Raw genomic sequence first — 15711 nt, 5'->3', positions numbered from 1 at the left:
TATTTTGCCTGGATAATGGACATGCGAGAAGGAGGGAAGAGCTGAAAGGTCGATGGTCAAGCTTGAATCAATTGTCAGAACGTCGGGCTTCTCGTCGTGCTGCGTTTCTGTTCTCGTAGCTTCTGTCCTTGAGTTCTGTTTGCTCAAGCCTTTTGACCACAGCATACTTTCGCTGGTCATTCACAATGAGACAAAGATTTGGAGAACGGATAGACTGCCACGAGGAAACAAACAGGGCAGAGCCAGAAAGCCAGCAAGCAAACGTTAGATGATCGCTGAGATGGCTGCTGAATATATGATGAGCAGGAGCCGCTGCCTGGCTCAAAATTTCGGACATCACAATTCTCATCTCTCTCCAGCCAACACCAGGTATATATGCAGCGATATCTTCGCTATCCCAGAGAACGCATTGGTCTACCGCAGAACCTCAAGCCCCGGCAGACCTTCGCTTCCTCCAATCATCGGTCTCGCCACTTTCTCACTTGCAGCCAACACCTTTCAACATTGATCATACACTTCGTTCTGTCTCGAAGACTTCTATGTACATCGTCCAGATTCCGTCGTCAGGCTTGTCGGAGTCTTGCTATGACTGCAGCTGCGTCTGAGACATCTGCAGCGTCATCAGTGCCATTTCAGCAGTTGCAGGGCTCTTCATCCCCAGGCAGCATTCTTCCCTCCGTCAAAAAGCTGGACATGAGCTTTGCATCCAGCGACAGTCTCACGGCCGCCATCCTACTCAATACAGTCCAGACACTGTAGTCCTTGACCCTGACCCTCTGTGGTACCTCTGGTGCTGAGACCGTGGCACTCCACCCCGAGATCTTCACAGTCATCGGCGCTCTCCCTCGTGTCAAACATCTTGACCTGCGTTTCGGCGGTGCAGTCACTATCCCTTACTGTGCCTTGGCTACCCTGCTTGCCGGACACCACATCAATTACCTTACGATCTCGTGTATCAAGCGTGGCCGTCATCGAGGTGAAGCTCATGTCCACACCACAGCACATGATCTGCTCCAATCGCCTAAGAGTTTGAAGTTGTTCGAAACCCTGAAGTCCTTCAACGTGTCTTCGTCGATCGAAGCTACCTGGGAAGAGGCAGTCGCCATCACTCAAATGATCATGTCGATCTCCCCTGGTCACGTCCATCAATTTGACTTTAGCGTTGACGAGCCGGAGTCATTCGGCTGGCCGAAGGCCGAGGACTACGCAATCCATCAAACTCAAGACATTTGGAAGGCGAGCCTCCTGAGCTTTGCTCCAGATCCGGCCCCTTGGAATCAGCGTGACTTGAATCATTTCATTAACCAACACGGCGACCAAATCTCGCTTGATGAGGTGGCCTCTAATGGATCATTCAATCATCTAATCAACAACTAATGGACACTGATGATCACGGCTGATACCGCCTCCGGCAGGGAACACCGGAGGGCAAGAATGGATATTCCAGCGAAAGTGCAGTCCGAGACGACTTTCTTAAAGTCGATGGAGATTGTGACAGATGACGGAAAGGCTCTCTGAAGGCCTGTCGAGTGGCAGAGAAGTATCAGGACTTGAAGGGTCGTTTTTTTCTTCGTCCTAACGAAAGCACTCTATAGACTCCAATTCTCCTTTTCCATGATTTTCTGCTCCATCAAGTCTGCTCACAGCTGGCAGCTCTTGTCGGATTTTTCTCTAATATACCACGATCTATGCTGTATCGCTTGCAGCGTTCTCCAGTGACGGCTTAGAACCTATACTCAGCTTCCGGATGGACTCGATCCTTGGCGACGACGCAATTAGCACCATCCTGAGAGCACCATCCATTACCGACCTCTCTCTGGACTTTGCGCTGACCTCAAGACTGATATATCGCATCGTAGCCCGGGAGCAATTCTACCTAAGATCAAGCAACTTGATGTCGCCTTTATAGACGGAGGCGACTACGGTCCTGCCATTCTGCTCGGTGCCTTAACCGATGTCAAGACAGTCTCGATGAAGCTAGGCTCAGCCTCAGGAAAATCGGGCTATAACGATCCATTCCTCCCTCTCCTCAGCGATGAGCTTGGCCTTCCAGCTTGAGATCCTCGGCCTATCTCTCTCGCCGAACATCCACCTCGCGATCTTCGACCTCGAACCATGCTGCTTCGTGCAGTGGAATCTCCTAATTTTTGCCAATTTGTACGGTGATTTCTGCAAATGGCTTTGTGATCCGCTCCCTAACCTTTTCCATATACGCGGGCCGAAGATCTACTCCTAAAGCTCTAGCCTGATGATCACCAAAGCTCCCGGCACCGCAACCTTAGTATCCAAGAACTCCAAACAGTAATGTGGGCTCCAGGTCGAACCCGGCAACACCGACTAGGATGCAAATTGAATTAGAATGGTCAACGGCTACGCTTCAACCTATGCATCTGGAAACGACAAAGGGACCTCTCGACCATGCATGACAATTGGCCATGGCTTGCCAATAAGAAGGTTTTTGTAGCAGTAGGGACTTTTCTGCCGACCCAACAAAGTACCGCGAAGCGCTTCGGATCAACCTTATAATGTGGTTGATATGTCGGTACTATACTACTGCAGGTGCTGAGTGTGTGACCTGATGCCAGCCCTGAGCCGTCCACTCACGACCAAAAAGACAGTGTCTGGCATCATCACGTCATCACTAAGAAGACTGCCATCCCGACAGAACCCGGTGATTGACACCAAAGACGTAGTTGATCTCTCCTACGGCACCTTCGACAGGACCAAGTCCTATCACGCATTGTCTCCAGCAGAGAAGACTATCATCCAGACAGCACAACCGAGATGACTATAGGTATCATAGGAAACTCTGCACGCAAGCTAAGGGTCTGGTACGTCTACGGACTAAACCCCTAATCGACTCGCACCATCCAGGCAAGATGCCCGTTTAAGGACGAGCTTGAAGACATCTAATAGCGGCGGACAGACACCGTCCATATAGATGGACTGTATAGATGGTTTCAAGACACGATCGGTGCAACTCCTCTCTTGAACAACGAACAAAACCAGATCGGTCAGGTCGAGTTCGGGGGCTACGGAGCACATGCAGCAGTGCAGCAGTCGAGGGTTTCCTGCTCTTCGCATTCGAAGGTATCGTTTTGTGCTTCAACAGTACACCATCACCTGCTCGCTAGTTGAAGTACAGTTTTCGAAATCTCTCCCTTTGAGCGGAATAAGAGAGGCCTTGACTTGGCTTTGATCGAGGGGTAGAACTCTTCGCTGAACCAGCAAGTACCAGCAAGATCGTCATAGCATGTATCGTGAGTCCTCACGACCGTCCCGCTGGAAACCCCATCATCATATATATGTGAATATCCGACGGCTTTCTGGACCATCGCATCGTATCCACAACTCACAAAAATTGTTCCTTGGAGCTGATGAACCACCAGGGAGTGATATGATCACCTCCTGGACATGATCCTGAGTGACTTGGAGTCAGACCCAGAAACAATGGCACAGGGGGCCAGAGTCTCCCTACCATTTCCATCGGAGACGAAACAAGTCATTAGAGGTAAGTACCGAGAGTCACGGATGTACAACTCAATTTTGTGAACTCGAGAAGACACGCCGTACCAAAACATTTCTCTAGCTATAACCGTCACAACTGATCTCGATCTCAGATACTATACGGTGTGCATCCGACTTGCTCTTGATCAAATTGCCTCAAGACATGGCGTACTCACAATGCAGCATCAATGCTCTATACTACTACGCACCGTTGGCTCCTTTCCGCCACCCCGGATCAGACTGTCGTACCTCGTCCAGCCTTGCTGAACGTAATCGGTATGTCACCTGAGCCACGAGCTCGGTCACCTTGCAATGGTCCAGGGCTTGAATCATGGGATGGGGAATGCCGTACATTGTATCCCACAAAGACTGCTATGTCAGTCTGAAGACAGCTCAGATGCCCCTAGCAGCTCAATGATCGACTTTTGACTCTGACAATCAATCTTAGACATACGATGAATATGATTCAGCGATGCTGATGCGTCCGGAGAATTCGAGTCGTGAAATGCGAAGATACGGTCGTGGTTCACACGTCTTTGTCAGTGCGGCTTTCGATGTTTCCGTGTCTCACTTCTCCGCCATCACTCCGTCGCGAGTGGTTCATCTCAACATTCACCCTTCTCCCAAGTCGCACTTTTCGATGCGCACAACCATCTTCCTTGCCCCTATCATCTCAGCCTTTGTGTATAGCACACGCAGCTCTCTTCCAAGATGAAACCGGACTCTGTGTCTGCCCCTGAAGAGGTTGAGTAAGACGCTGCTTCCAACCATATCTTGTGCTCGTACTAACCTCCATCACCTAGACCCCAGCTTCCAATCCACTCCACTGTCATCAGATCTACCGCAAACCACCGATATATGAGATCAGTCTTCCAATTACGCCAGATCAGACGACAATCCAGTCCCTAACACCAGAGCACGCCAGCCAGGTCGACGCGTGAGTACCTTCGAACCCGATCTCATAGCAGCGACTTCGAAACTGACTTGTCTATGCAGCGACGCCGTTGAAGAACACAAGGTACTTGGCAACGAGCATCTGCTGGAACTCATCTTGTCGCTCCTTCAGAACGACCATGGATCCTTGAACAATGTCATCAGGACTTGCAAATTCTTCCGTCATGTTGGCGAGCCGCTTTTAAGCCAGGCCGCCGATCTTAGACATCTGGTCTCACACGTGTCAACCGCAAACCGACAGCAGGATCTCGCCTCAATGATCAAGAAAGTCAAATTCGCCAACTGTGAAGTGGCATGGCCCTCTGCCGTCCGTGACTGTCCACAATTCGCAAAAGTCAACAGTCTGCGCATTTACAACACATCGATGTCTGTCAACGCGTCAGAACAACTCAAGCCCTTCCTGGACAAGAGCCTGCGCGAGCTCTTGATCTACGTCGAATCTGACCAAAACTCACACGATCGCAGAGACACTCTCTTGCTGTCTCAGCTCAGCACAGTCTGTTTCAACCTAAGCAGCCTGAAGCTGGGAGTAGCACTCAATGTCTCGTCTGCCGAGATGACTTTCTTGTTCACCAGCATGTCCCAGTTGAGAACTCTCTGGTTGGGCTCAGAGCTTAACCCAGCCCTGGGCAATGATGCGCTGACTGCTATTTTGACGATGTCCCGTCTCAACCACCTGTTTCTGGACCAATCACTCGACTGATTATTCTGGGAAGAGTTGCCGATCGGATCGAAGGAGATTCTGCCTCGCGCAATCAATCTGCAGATCAAGTTCCCCGCAAGCGAGGGCCTCGTGGTCGGAGAGTTGCTCTCCAGGATCTCTACGCTCAAGGAACTCATCGTCACAGTTGTCCCTGCCACTGCCCAACGAACCACGATGCTCCATCCAGGAGTCGCTCCCTCCACAGATCAGCACCGCATATCTTGACCCACCATGATGGGTTCACTTCTTTACCTTTCGAGTATCATTAGCCTTGCTTGCGCTGCGCCGCGGCCCCAAGACATCAACTTCTCTTTGGCGGACGCCCTTCCCGACCCTACCTACAGCGAGGCCGTGGGAGTCACCGCTCAAGTCATCACCTACGACGCTTCCGCAGTCCTTTCTTCTGCCGCTTCGCAAATCACTGCATCTGTTGCCGACACTGCAGCTGCGGTGGTTGCTACCACGGATGCCCCATCAAACCAGAAACGTGATGCTTGTGCTGCCCAACAGGCGCAGCCCTCGGGATATGGCCCCGTTCCTGCGCCTGATACTCCATCCGCCTTTTTGTCTTACAGCTCCTTCGTAGCAGCAGCCACTGGAGCTCCCGTCCCGAGCGGATATACGCAACAGTTCTCCAATCTTCAGGCGTCCAGTGGAGCGTGAGTCCTTCGCTCTTAGCCATAGTGTCCGGGTGTCTGACCGTCTCTTCCAGCTATGGTTACCTCGGCTTCTATACTTTGCAGACTTACGACACCAATGCATGTGCAACAAAGTGTAATGCCGTGAGCGGTTGTGTTTCTTTCAACCTCTACTTCGAGCGCGACCCAACAGTCAACCCTGGAGGCGACTGTCTGAATCCCCCCAGCACAACGACTATCAAATGCGCCCTGTGGGGCGGCCCTGTGACTGCAGGCAACACTGTGAACACTGGTCAGCCTCGTGGGCAGTTTGTGGTCGTCATCGCCGGCTCCAACGGATACTTAAGCAACGCGGTAGCTAGTGTGCCTGGTTACGGTCCTGCTCAGCCCTACGGTAACAATGCTATCAACGCTCCCTACGACCAGAATGGATACAACACCTTCCTCGGTAGTGCCATCTTCCAAGGTGCTTTCAACGCAGAGCTTTGTGCTGCTGCTTGCACGCAAAAGAGCGATTACGCCAGAGCTCATCCCCCCACTGATGGAACTCCAGTTCAGACGTGCCAGGTAAGCTCGAATATCAGCCGTGGGAGGCGAACGCTCATGAGAGTCGCAGTTCTTCAACACATACATTCTGTACAAGAATACTCCAGACAATGTCCAAGGACAGTACTGTGTAAGTCCATCTCACAAGTCATCACAGACGCCGAGCTCGTTCATCGAGTCCTTTCAATCAATGAACCGAACTCGCCGGCATCACTTCACCCTCCTCTCGTCTCCATTTGTTGATGATGCTAACCAAGATCTCAGGCCATGTATGCGGAGTCATGGGGTCCCAGCTTTGCCACGAACAATGGACAATACCGTGGTAACGATCATTTCATGATCCAGTACAGCTTCGAATACAGCAACTCTACCAACCCCGGCTCGCCCAACCCAGTCGCTGCCGTGTATCAAGCACGTCAGGACATCTTGTGGCCTGGTAACTCGGCACAGCCTTTCTGCTCTTCCATTCTGGGCTACACCACGCCAGTAGCTACTGTCACCTCGGTTACCACGACCACACCTGTTTCTGTCACCTCTCAGACCGTTTCTGTCACCAATGTCGCTGCAACAGTCACCGCAACTTCCGTATCTACTTATTTCACCACTGTCTCGACTGTGGTCAATGCAAAACGCGATGGTGGCGCCTCTCCCGCTCCCACCAGCTGGACCATTATCAACGGAGTCGCCTTGTTAGCGCTTCCTTCAATTCCTTTAAGCTCAACCCAAGCGCCTCAGAAACGTGCTGTCTCGACTCCCAATGTCTTGACCAAATACCCGGCCAGTATCATCACATCGGCATGTTCATTGGCGGCATCGCCTGTCACCGTGACTAGCACCGTTACAGCAACCTCCACACAAACTGCGAACGCCGTGATATCGACACAGCAGACCAGCGTGACAACCTTGATCACTTCAAGTGTCACTGTCGGCGCTACCACGACCGTCACCGATGTAGTCACGTCGACCTGTACCCCGGCATACAAGTTCGTGGCCGCATCTGGCACATACGCTGGGCAATACATCACGGAGCAAAGACCCGATCCCAATGCCATTTCTTATGGCTATGTGCAGTTCACTGCAGATGCGACCCAAGCCGGCCAGTTTAACTTCCGGTCAGATGGCCAAGTACAGTCGTCGGACGGTGTGTACGGATGGAACACGAAATCAGGTCAATTCTACTTCATCTTGTCCATGACCGAAAGCTCACAGTCTACTTATGGCATCAACAGCGTTGTATGCAGCATCGTTGGCCCTGCTCCAGCGGGTATGCCTAATGCAATTGGTACTCTTTCGTGTCAGACCAACCTCGTGTCTTACTCAGAGACAGGCGATGATCTGATGCAATCACCGAACATTGATGGTGGAGTCGTTCTCTCGACAATAGCCGTGGTGCCGGTCAACACCTGCTGATCTAGCAGAGCGCATATCGGAGGAAGAGAGACTGAGCAAGCGCTCGTAGTATCATTTATTTTGATACAACTCTGATCGCGCTGTGGACCATCTGGATGACATTTTTAGTTGTCTTCGCTTTACAAGATTCTTACATTGTAACTCAACGTGTATTCATCGAAATATGACTATTGCCATCCCTGCCCTCTGCGATGAGCTATGATTCTTGCGTCAACACCTTGTGCTTCGATGCAATGGCCGCACAGGTATACCGATTCCTTGACCACATCCCCTCTTCCAAGTTGAGAAAGAATTGTGCCCTCTTCTAGTTTGCGGTCTAGAACACGGCTAAAGTAAGACGATGGAATGCCAATTCCGTCTGAACTCAAGAATTGAGTTTGTGTAGGTCAGATGTGGAGCTCAGCTTCAGTCTCGAAATTGTGCTTTCGCGCGCTGCGTGTTTCCTTTCATCTGATCCTTGCGGTGACACATCGACGTAAAATCTGTCACGCAGTACCCGGATGTCGGGTTGCGTTTTTCTGCAACAAGTTGTCCAGAACCAGGCAGCCAAGCCTCATGTCCCCTAACCTGTTCACTCCTCTGCAGAGACAAGCCTAGTGGCTCTGATCCGATCTGTGATTATATAACACGTTGTGCAGCTAATGACGGCCGGGCGGTTGAAGCCATTCCCAAAGCAGCAGCCAAGACGCAGAAAATCGTCGCATGGTCGTCATCGTTTCACCAATCGTGCCATATACAACGACACTGATTGACAATCATGGCCACGCCCTGTGGCTGACTTGTGTCCTACCCTTCCCTAGCAGTTCGATGTCATTAGGTCGTCATGTGGGGGTCTCTTCTAATATATCTGCCAGCCTCGCGTCACGCTGTCAGGATCAGATCATCGTATGTCATTCCTTAGCAGCCAAGTAGATACCATGTCGCAGCCAACATTGACACGTTCACAAGCGCCCGTCTCAACGACCAGCATTTCGCCTGCAGCCCCGATCCAAGCTTCGATAGGACATCACCGGCAGACCAGTCCAACCATGCCACCCCTTCAACTCCAAGCAACCAGTCGCAGAGTGTCTGCAAAGTACCGATCGAAGAATCGCTCGAAGAATGCATCGAGCGCCTCGGTCGCGAACGGCCCCCGTGCTTTAGGACTGTCTGGCATGAAGTCGGTTTCGTCTTCAGCATTATCATGTCACAGTTCCTTACCGAGTTCTTCGTATCGGGATTTGTAGTCATTCTACCGACCTTGATCAGAGAGCTCGACATCCCCAGGCCTCGAGCGTCTGGCCGGCTACAGCATTTTTTCTCGTCGTTGCTAGCACCCTGCTCATTTTCGGTCGGCTCGGCGATATGTGGGGTGCTTACCCTGTGTTTATGATCGGACTGGCATGGTTTGTCGTTTGGACTATCGTCTGCGGGTTCAGCATAAACCCTCTGATGCTCGACCTCTGCCGTGCCCTCCAGGGCCTTGGTGCCGCCGCTTTCTTACCCACTGGTGTACAACTGCTTGGATCGCTTTACCGACCTGGGCCGCGGAAGAACCTCGTCTTTGCAATCTATGGTACTTCTGCCATTTTTGGTTTCTTCGGTGGCATCTTCGTTGCAGGTCTACTCAAACGCAAGCTGAGACAACCTTCGATAACATCGTCAAGATAACCTTGCCCTGCTTCCGTCGAAGAGAGAGGGCTTTGAAGACTTTTGATCATGACATGCACGTTCTAAGCCATGGCTACTGCGCTAATGTGGAACTGTGATTAACATGCTTGGATCGTGTGTTCGATTTGTAATTTCGGTTCTGCGCAAAGGAAATGCAGCCGTCCTCTGAGTACACGACTCAGGATCCAAGTCGCGCGAGAGATTTGGAAGTTCTAGGAGACTGGTGTAGAATTAATGATTAAACGAGTGGACTATGTACATGATAAATATGTTACAAAGGGAACATCGACGCTGATACCCATGGCCGTGCTAATATACAAGATAGCCAAAAGTCACCATCTAGCAGACTTGAAGGTAGAAGTCAGCCTTGTCAGTGCAAGCCTTGGTGGCGCCATCAGGGTTGGTGATGGTAGCGCATCCAGGCTGGTTGCCGCTCAGACTGATGCTCTGTCCGTCGAAGGGGTTGCCGTTGACAGTGTTGAGCGAGTAGTAAGTAACGCCGTTGCTGTCGGAAGCACCCCAGATGAGCTTGGGGGTGTTGGCAGAGTAGTAGTCTGCGTTCTTGGTCAGGCCGAAGCTGTTGCCTTGACCGACGATGGGGGTGCTGAAGTAGCCGCCGTTGGCTGCAATCTTCATCTGAGTGGACTTCTGGCTGGGGCCAGTGGTGGTGAGGAAGATGTCTTGGTTGCAGTTGTTTTTGATTCCTGCGTTGCCGGCGAGAGCGGTGGAGGTGAGGGCGAGGACGCTGGCGATGAAGGTGGTGGCGTGCATGGTTGTGGTTGTTTTGATTGGTTGGTTGAAGGTGATTGGAAGAGTGGATTGGTGTTGATTGGTTGGTGGAGCTGGTGTTTGTAGCTGAGGATGGAAGATGAAATTGGTTTGTTGGATGATTTCTGTTTCCTGGCAGGGGTTCTACGGTCCCTTTATACCATGGGTGTGCCTCTTCGTTCTTGCCTTGACATAGTGTCAGAGACTCTTGAGCGAGAAGCCATTGCTATTCTTGGAGCTCGTACTTTAGGTGGTCGATCTTTGAGTGATTATTCGGCGTTCTTGGTATGGGCTGTGTGAATGTCTGACCTGGAATTACGAGCCCGGATGTCTTGGGTATCCGGCCCCAGACCTTCACGAGGTCGTCATTCCCGCTTATTTCCAAGCCCATGTCATCAAAGTCTAATGGCCGTAATTCAAATCATGATTTGTGAGGCTGAACGACATCTGCGGGGTTTCTATACTAGCTGTGCAGCGGAGGCGATGTAGTCCTTCGACTGAGACTCTAATCCTCGTAGACTGCCCACAATTGCGAAACTGCATCGCCTGATAGACGCATAGAAGACAGCTCTTGATGCCTGGTCGCAAGGTGAACACTATTGAAACAATGCGGGGAACGAGGGCCTCTTCGCCACTTGGCGTGGAACTTCCAGAACAAACTTCTCGTATGCGCCAAAAATAGATACCAAGCCCTACCGGCCCGTCAGATGGCGCCGGCAATAGCCTCTAAAACTGGGGATCTATATTGCGTCACTGGCCTAAACTTCGATACATGCTAACAATATACTGGTTATACGGGGTCATGCGTCACTGTCACCAGTCCATCATAGCTCGTGTATACTCAAGTTAGACTGCATCTCTTGCAATCACGAAACCTTCTATGCCATACACTTGATGTATTGCCAAACTCTGGACGTAAAGCTCAAGCGCAAGCATCCGGATATACCGAGGTCTAAGCGCCATGTACGAGAGTCGCGTTCAGCACGCAAGTGATTCGATCAAAGGCGGAACACCGGAAGGGATAACTCGAGGCTTGATGCAGACGTCAAGCTGAACATGATTCGCACTCGAGCACTTAGCAACAATGATATTTAGAACAAGTTGATGTGGACGGTCCAGGGCAACACCAGAGCGGATAGAAGATCGACAAACAGATATCCGATCAGACTTGTATTTTGCAGTATCGATAGCAACAATATCTACCCTAGCTAGAGCGAGACGACCTCAGGGCTTCACGGAAGAACCACGAACAATCGAACGAATATCATAACTGCGACTGAGGTGATGGGACTCTACTTGACCGCAACCAGGACAAGTTTACTCTGCTGGCACGGATCACAAAAGATGCGGAAAAGATGAGAATGGTCGTATCGTTGTATTTCATAACTTGCTACATCCTCTATCGCTCAAGATCAAGACTCCCTTCTACGAACAAAACAAAACCAGAACCAAAAGAACAGTAACACTGCATCTTCCGCAGAATCAATTGACACCATTGCCTTGTGAGCCCTAGCAATGCTGACTCTACTATCAATGTCCCATCTATTGGTAGAAGAAGCCACTGGTAGCATAACAGTTACCAGGAGTGTTTCCGCCGACCGGCACAAAGTACAGGATATCATAATTGTCATCGCAGACAAAAGTTTGCTGGAGAACACCCTTGACCTTGCAATCAAGATGCGGCGTGTTGGCAGTGTTTTGCGCACAAGAGACATACGTCTGCGATCCTCCAACAGGGTTGAAGAAGACTTGCTTCAATCCATTGCCATTTGCTGCAGGTGCCACCGTGGCAACGTAGCCGGCGCTGGAGCCTTGAGCTTCGAGGAGATAGCCGTTGTTCTTGTTCAGTTGAAACTTGAAGGCGGTAGCTTGGTTGAAGGTCCAGCTGGTGACGCCGTTGACGCCGGGGGCGATGGACAGCCAGGAGTTCGCGTCGCCGGAGGTGAGGGAAAATGAGGGGGTCAAGGTTGCAGCTGGAGAGGCGCTGGTAGTGCTTGTGGTGCTTGTAGTCAAAGACGCAGTCGTGGTCGAGGATGAAGACGCCGTTGGAGATGAGGCAATTGCTGTCGAAGAAGAGGTGGCGGTGGTCGAAGTCAGAGCAGAGCTTGACGACGCCTTGCTGGAGCGGGTGCCAGAAACGACATTGTTGCCCGAACTCGAGGGAGAGCCAAGCGAGGACTTGAGCCAACAGGTACCGGAGCCCGCGCCATTAGCCCCACCAACGTAAGTGAAAGCGTTGCACTTTGAGTCAGCATCGCAAGCCGTCATACAGTCCTTGTACGAGGAGCTGGCCTGAGCATTTGAGTAGGCACCTTGGGTCGAATCAGACGAGTAGTAGATGGCGTAGATATTACCGGCGGCGTCGGCAGCAGCGGCAGAAGCAGCAGAAGAGCTTGGAGAAGTTGCAGACGCCTGAGCGGCGAGCTGCGAAGCGTAGCTTGACTTCATGTACCCATTGCTACCGGCAATCAGGACCTGGAAGTTTGCACGCCATTGGCCAAAGTTGTTGGCGTTCGAAGACACCACGGCACCTCCCCAGAACACACACTTTTGAACGTTAGCACGAATGCAAGCTAGTCGGCGTTGAGACACTTACCTTGATGTTGATGGTTGAGGGAGGGTTCTGAGAGCAAGCAGGGCTGTCGGGGTTGATGGTGGGATCACGTTCGAAATAGATGTTGACCGAGTTACATCCACTGATGGCATTGCATTGGTTGACGCAAGAGACAATATCGTATGACTTGAGGAGAGTGAATCCCATGTACTGGTCGGCCGAGTTGGATGCAGTCAAGTTGGACATGGTCTGGACGTAACCAGTCGGTGCACCAGCAGCGACAGCCTTGAGACCGTAGTAGGCATCAGCAGCGAAAGCAGCAGCAGTATCAGGCACTGAGTTGTAGCTGATTCCAAGAGGCTGTTGCACGCACGCATCACGCTTTACACGAGACAGCGGGGTGGAGGTGGCCACGGCGATCTCAGAAGCCGACGAGATGGCGGCGCTGACGTCTGAGGGAGAGTCAAAGACGTTGGTGGCCTTCGCATCACTGGAGGGTGTAGCAGTAGCGGCGAGGGTGGTTGCGGTCAAAACTGGCGCACCAGCCTCGGTGACATAGACCACGGGAAGCACAAAGACTTCAGTGGGTGCGGGGACCGAGATGGCTGCAATGTCGATTGAGGTGGTCGACTGAGCCCCGGCAATAACGGCCAGGACTGCGATAGCAGAAAGAGTGGAGCGCATGATGATTGGTCGAGGTAGTCGGGTCGGAATGATATTTTAGGATAGACTGAGTATCGGAAGGAATGAAGGATAGAAATTGAGGAAGTTGTTGGGTTGCCAAAGAGCGACTGGTACCGAAGTACTGGAGGAAATTGGTGCTGGTCTGCGAAAGAGAGTATGAAGTTGGAGCTGATGACCTCGAATTCCAATGGGCATGTTCGCTCTTCATATAGTGCAGCGTTGATCGTTCTGGATTGACGCTCCTGTATGCAGATGTCTCAGATACCCGAATAATGTTTGACTTCCATAGAGTTCAAGACTCGTTCCAGCCAGCATGACGTGTAGATTGAACGGCTACAAAGCACCAAGGAACGTTCTATGGATACCCTGAAGCTTTGGCATTGAGGGACCGACCTGCTGCTCCCAAACTTCGACCCAGCCTCGCTCGGTCGCCAATTCATTTGGACTGGTGTTCGAACTTTAGAGCAGGTCATGAACGCTTGGGGAAGAGACGGCGGCCCGGCTGATCAGCCGTTGCAGAAACGGTTCCAATCCGCCATTCACCTGCACCTGCACCTGCACCTTTCGCGATGCACCTATGGCAATGCACCCTTGGATACGCTTTTGAATATTTCGATACAAAGATCCAGGGTAGACGACACTCTGGTACCAACGAGATATCCTGCTGGCATACTCGTGCAATATCTCATTCAGGTCAGATGTGTCGATAGTCTGCGACAACCAATAACCGTTTCTCGTGTTTGTCTGGGCTTGATCGATTCGGAGGACCGTCGACACCGTCGCAGACCGTTAGTCTGATGTCAATACACGGTTCTTCTTCGATACTGCGCCAGAAGCCGATAAGTGTACACGAACAGTCGGGCAGAAGGGTCGTTAAGGTCCATCTAAGTCCTTCTGGAAGGGGATGCTTCGATGGTAGTGCCCTTCATCGATCATATTCATGGATTATCTCGTCTGCTGACCAATCGGTCAGCTCTTGTCTGTCTCGGCAGTGCAAATTCCTGTCGCAGTCCAAATTCACACAAGTTAGTTGTTACACGTCAAGTTACCTTATCCGCCATGGGATTGCGACTTTGTTGGACTTATTAACGTCAGTCTTGCCGAACTGGCCAGAATCGTGCTTGTGCTTGGACATGTATCATGCGAACCGTTCTGCGTGCATTAGGGTCGTACCACTGCGATTTGGGTTACACATTAGACTGTGTCTATGATGAAGGGTATGTATCGCTATCTCCAGTATGTGAGACGTTCGGAGTCTCTTTAGACGTTCTATCTAGTAGCACAGACTCGCTCGCATCCTATCTCATACGTGCACATTAGTCACATAATCATGGTGGGCAGTCGTAGCCTGCGACAGATGGTCATCAAAAGTATCCGAACAAGTTGCTGCGTTCCGCCATGGCTAGCAGGTTTTTGGGGGCAGACCTCGAGACTTGAGCTTGAAAGCTCATAGTAGATAGTATCACCTTCTTGACTACACGATATTCTCTTGAAAAAAGCCTTTTGCTCTATTTTCCATCACCTTAAGCGCGGAAGTAGACAAGGCCACACATGCAGGACAGATTCAGAAGTGATACAGGGTGCCTCCTGCAGCGACCTCAGATGGTCTGTGCCGTCCCTCGAGACGGGCGCTAACAGGCCCATGCAAAACGCCGTCACCGGCGACAATGATGATAGATTGACGCAGAATGCTATGTCCTTGGCCTACCATCAGTTAATCTCACATCATGTATGATCAAAATCTGCAGACTACGTCCAGAACTGGCTCTCGTGACATCTACGGAATCACGTTCTCGTGCTGCCTTTTTGAGAAGAGAGCCACTTTTGCAAAGTTTTGCTCAATTTCTCAATGCACTCAAGGAAGTTTGCCGGGAGAGTCGAAGCCTCATGATGCTGCCTCATGCTTATGCAGTTTTTCTGAATCTGTACTCGTCCTTCTGGAGAAAAAAAAGGCTAGGATGACAAGGCGGTACGTGATCTCTAGGGATCGAGGAACGCGCCAGGGCGGTCAATAGATGAGCACGTCGAGAGTTCAGGGTTGTCGGCGCAACGACTTTTTCGCGTTGTTATTGGAACCCGACGTGTCTCGCAAGGTCGAAGAGCAACTGAGCACGTCGACCACCTTATATTTGTGCGACAAGGAATTCAGATATTGTTTCCTCAGGCAGCGACGAAATTGTAAGTAAGGGAAAGCAAACTCCTACGAGTTCCACGCCGAGATGTGATATGATGGTCGTCCAGGCAACGCGTTGTCGCACATGTTGTTCGCGTCCCCTCTTTTCCACGATCTCGATCTT

At 51.3% G+C, this 15711-nt stretch overlaps 5 protein-coding genes across 5 annotated transcripts; 3 read left to right on the top strand and 2 right to left on the bottom strand.

Annotated features, from left to right (window-relative positions):
- Positions 1 to 4218: 4218 nt before the first annotated feature.
- M436DRAFT_85974 (uncharacterized protein) lies at positions 4219 to 5164 on the top strand (the record flags this gene model as incomplete). The annotated part of the gene is made up of 3 exons (XM_013567614.1): positions 4219 to 4251; positions 4311 to 4444; positions 4504 to 5164. 3 exons carry the CDS (start codon positions 4219 to 4221, stop codon positions 5162 to 5164), a joined length of 828 nt encoding a protein of 275 aa, XP_013423068.1.
- Positions 5165 to 5428: 264 nt separating this feature from the next.
- On the top strand, positions 5429 to 7374 carry M436DRAFT_16524 (uncharacterized protein; the record flags this gene model as incomplete). The annotated part of the gene is made up of 6 exons (XM_013567538.1): positions 5429 to 5823; positions 5877 to 6369; positions 6419 to 6478; positions 6613 to 6843; positions 6889 to 7173; positions 7237 to 7374. Coding segments are annotated over 6 exons (1602 nt in total), but the record flags the coding sequence as incomplete, so codon positions are not given.
- A 1207-nt stretch (positions 7375 to 8581) lies between these two features.
- On the top strand, positions 8582 to 9408 carry M436DRAFT_67733 (MFS general substrate transporter; the record flags this gene model as incomplete). The annotated part of the gene is made up of 3 exons (XM_013567577.1): positions 8582 to 8643; positions 8707 to 8968; positions 9007 to 9408. The coding sequence occupies 3 exons, from the start codon at positions 8582 to 8584 to the stop codon at positions 9406 to 9408; spliced, it is 726 nt and encodes a 241-aa protein (XP_013423031.1).
- A 339-nt stretch (positions 9409 to 9747) lies between these two features.
- M436DRAFT_57565 (uncharacterized protein) lies at positions 9748 to 10179 on the bottom strand (the record flags this gene model as incomplete). The annotated part of the gene is made up of 1 exon (XM_013567574.1): positions 9748 to 10179. The coding sequence occupies one exon, from the start codon at positions 10177 to 10179 to the stop codon at positions 9748 to 9750; it is 432 nt and encodes a 143-aa protein (XP_013423028.1).
- Positions 10180 to 12609: 2430 nt separating this feature from the next.
- Positions 12610 to 13102, bottom strand: M436DRAFT_34433 (uncharacterized protein; the record flags this gene model as incomplete). The annotated part of the gene is made up of 2 exons (XM_013567546.1): positions 12610 to 12723; positions 12773 to 13102. Coding segments are annotated over 2 exons (444 nt in total), but the record flags the coding sequence as incomplete, so codon positions are not given.
- Positions 13103 to 15711: the final 2609 nt, after the last annotated feature.

The sequence above is a fragment of the Aureobasidium namibiae genome, assembly GCF_000721765.1.
Source record: "Aureobasidium namibiae CBS 147.97 unplaced genomic scaffold scaffold_24, whole genome shotgun sequence".
Classification (NCBI taxonomy): Eukaryota; Fungi; Ascomycota; class Dothideomycetes; order Dothideales; family Saccotheciaceae; genus Aureobasidium; species Aureobasidium namibiae.
The sequence above is the reverse complement of the archived record's forward strand: the minus strand, read 5'-3'. Positions and strand labels throughout refer to the sequence as shown.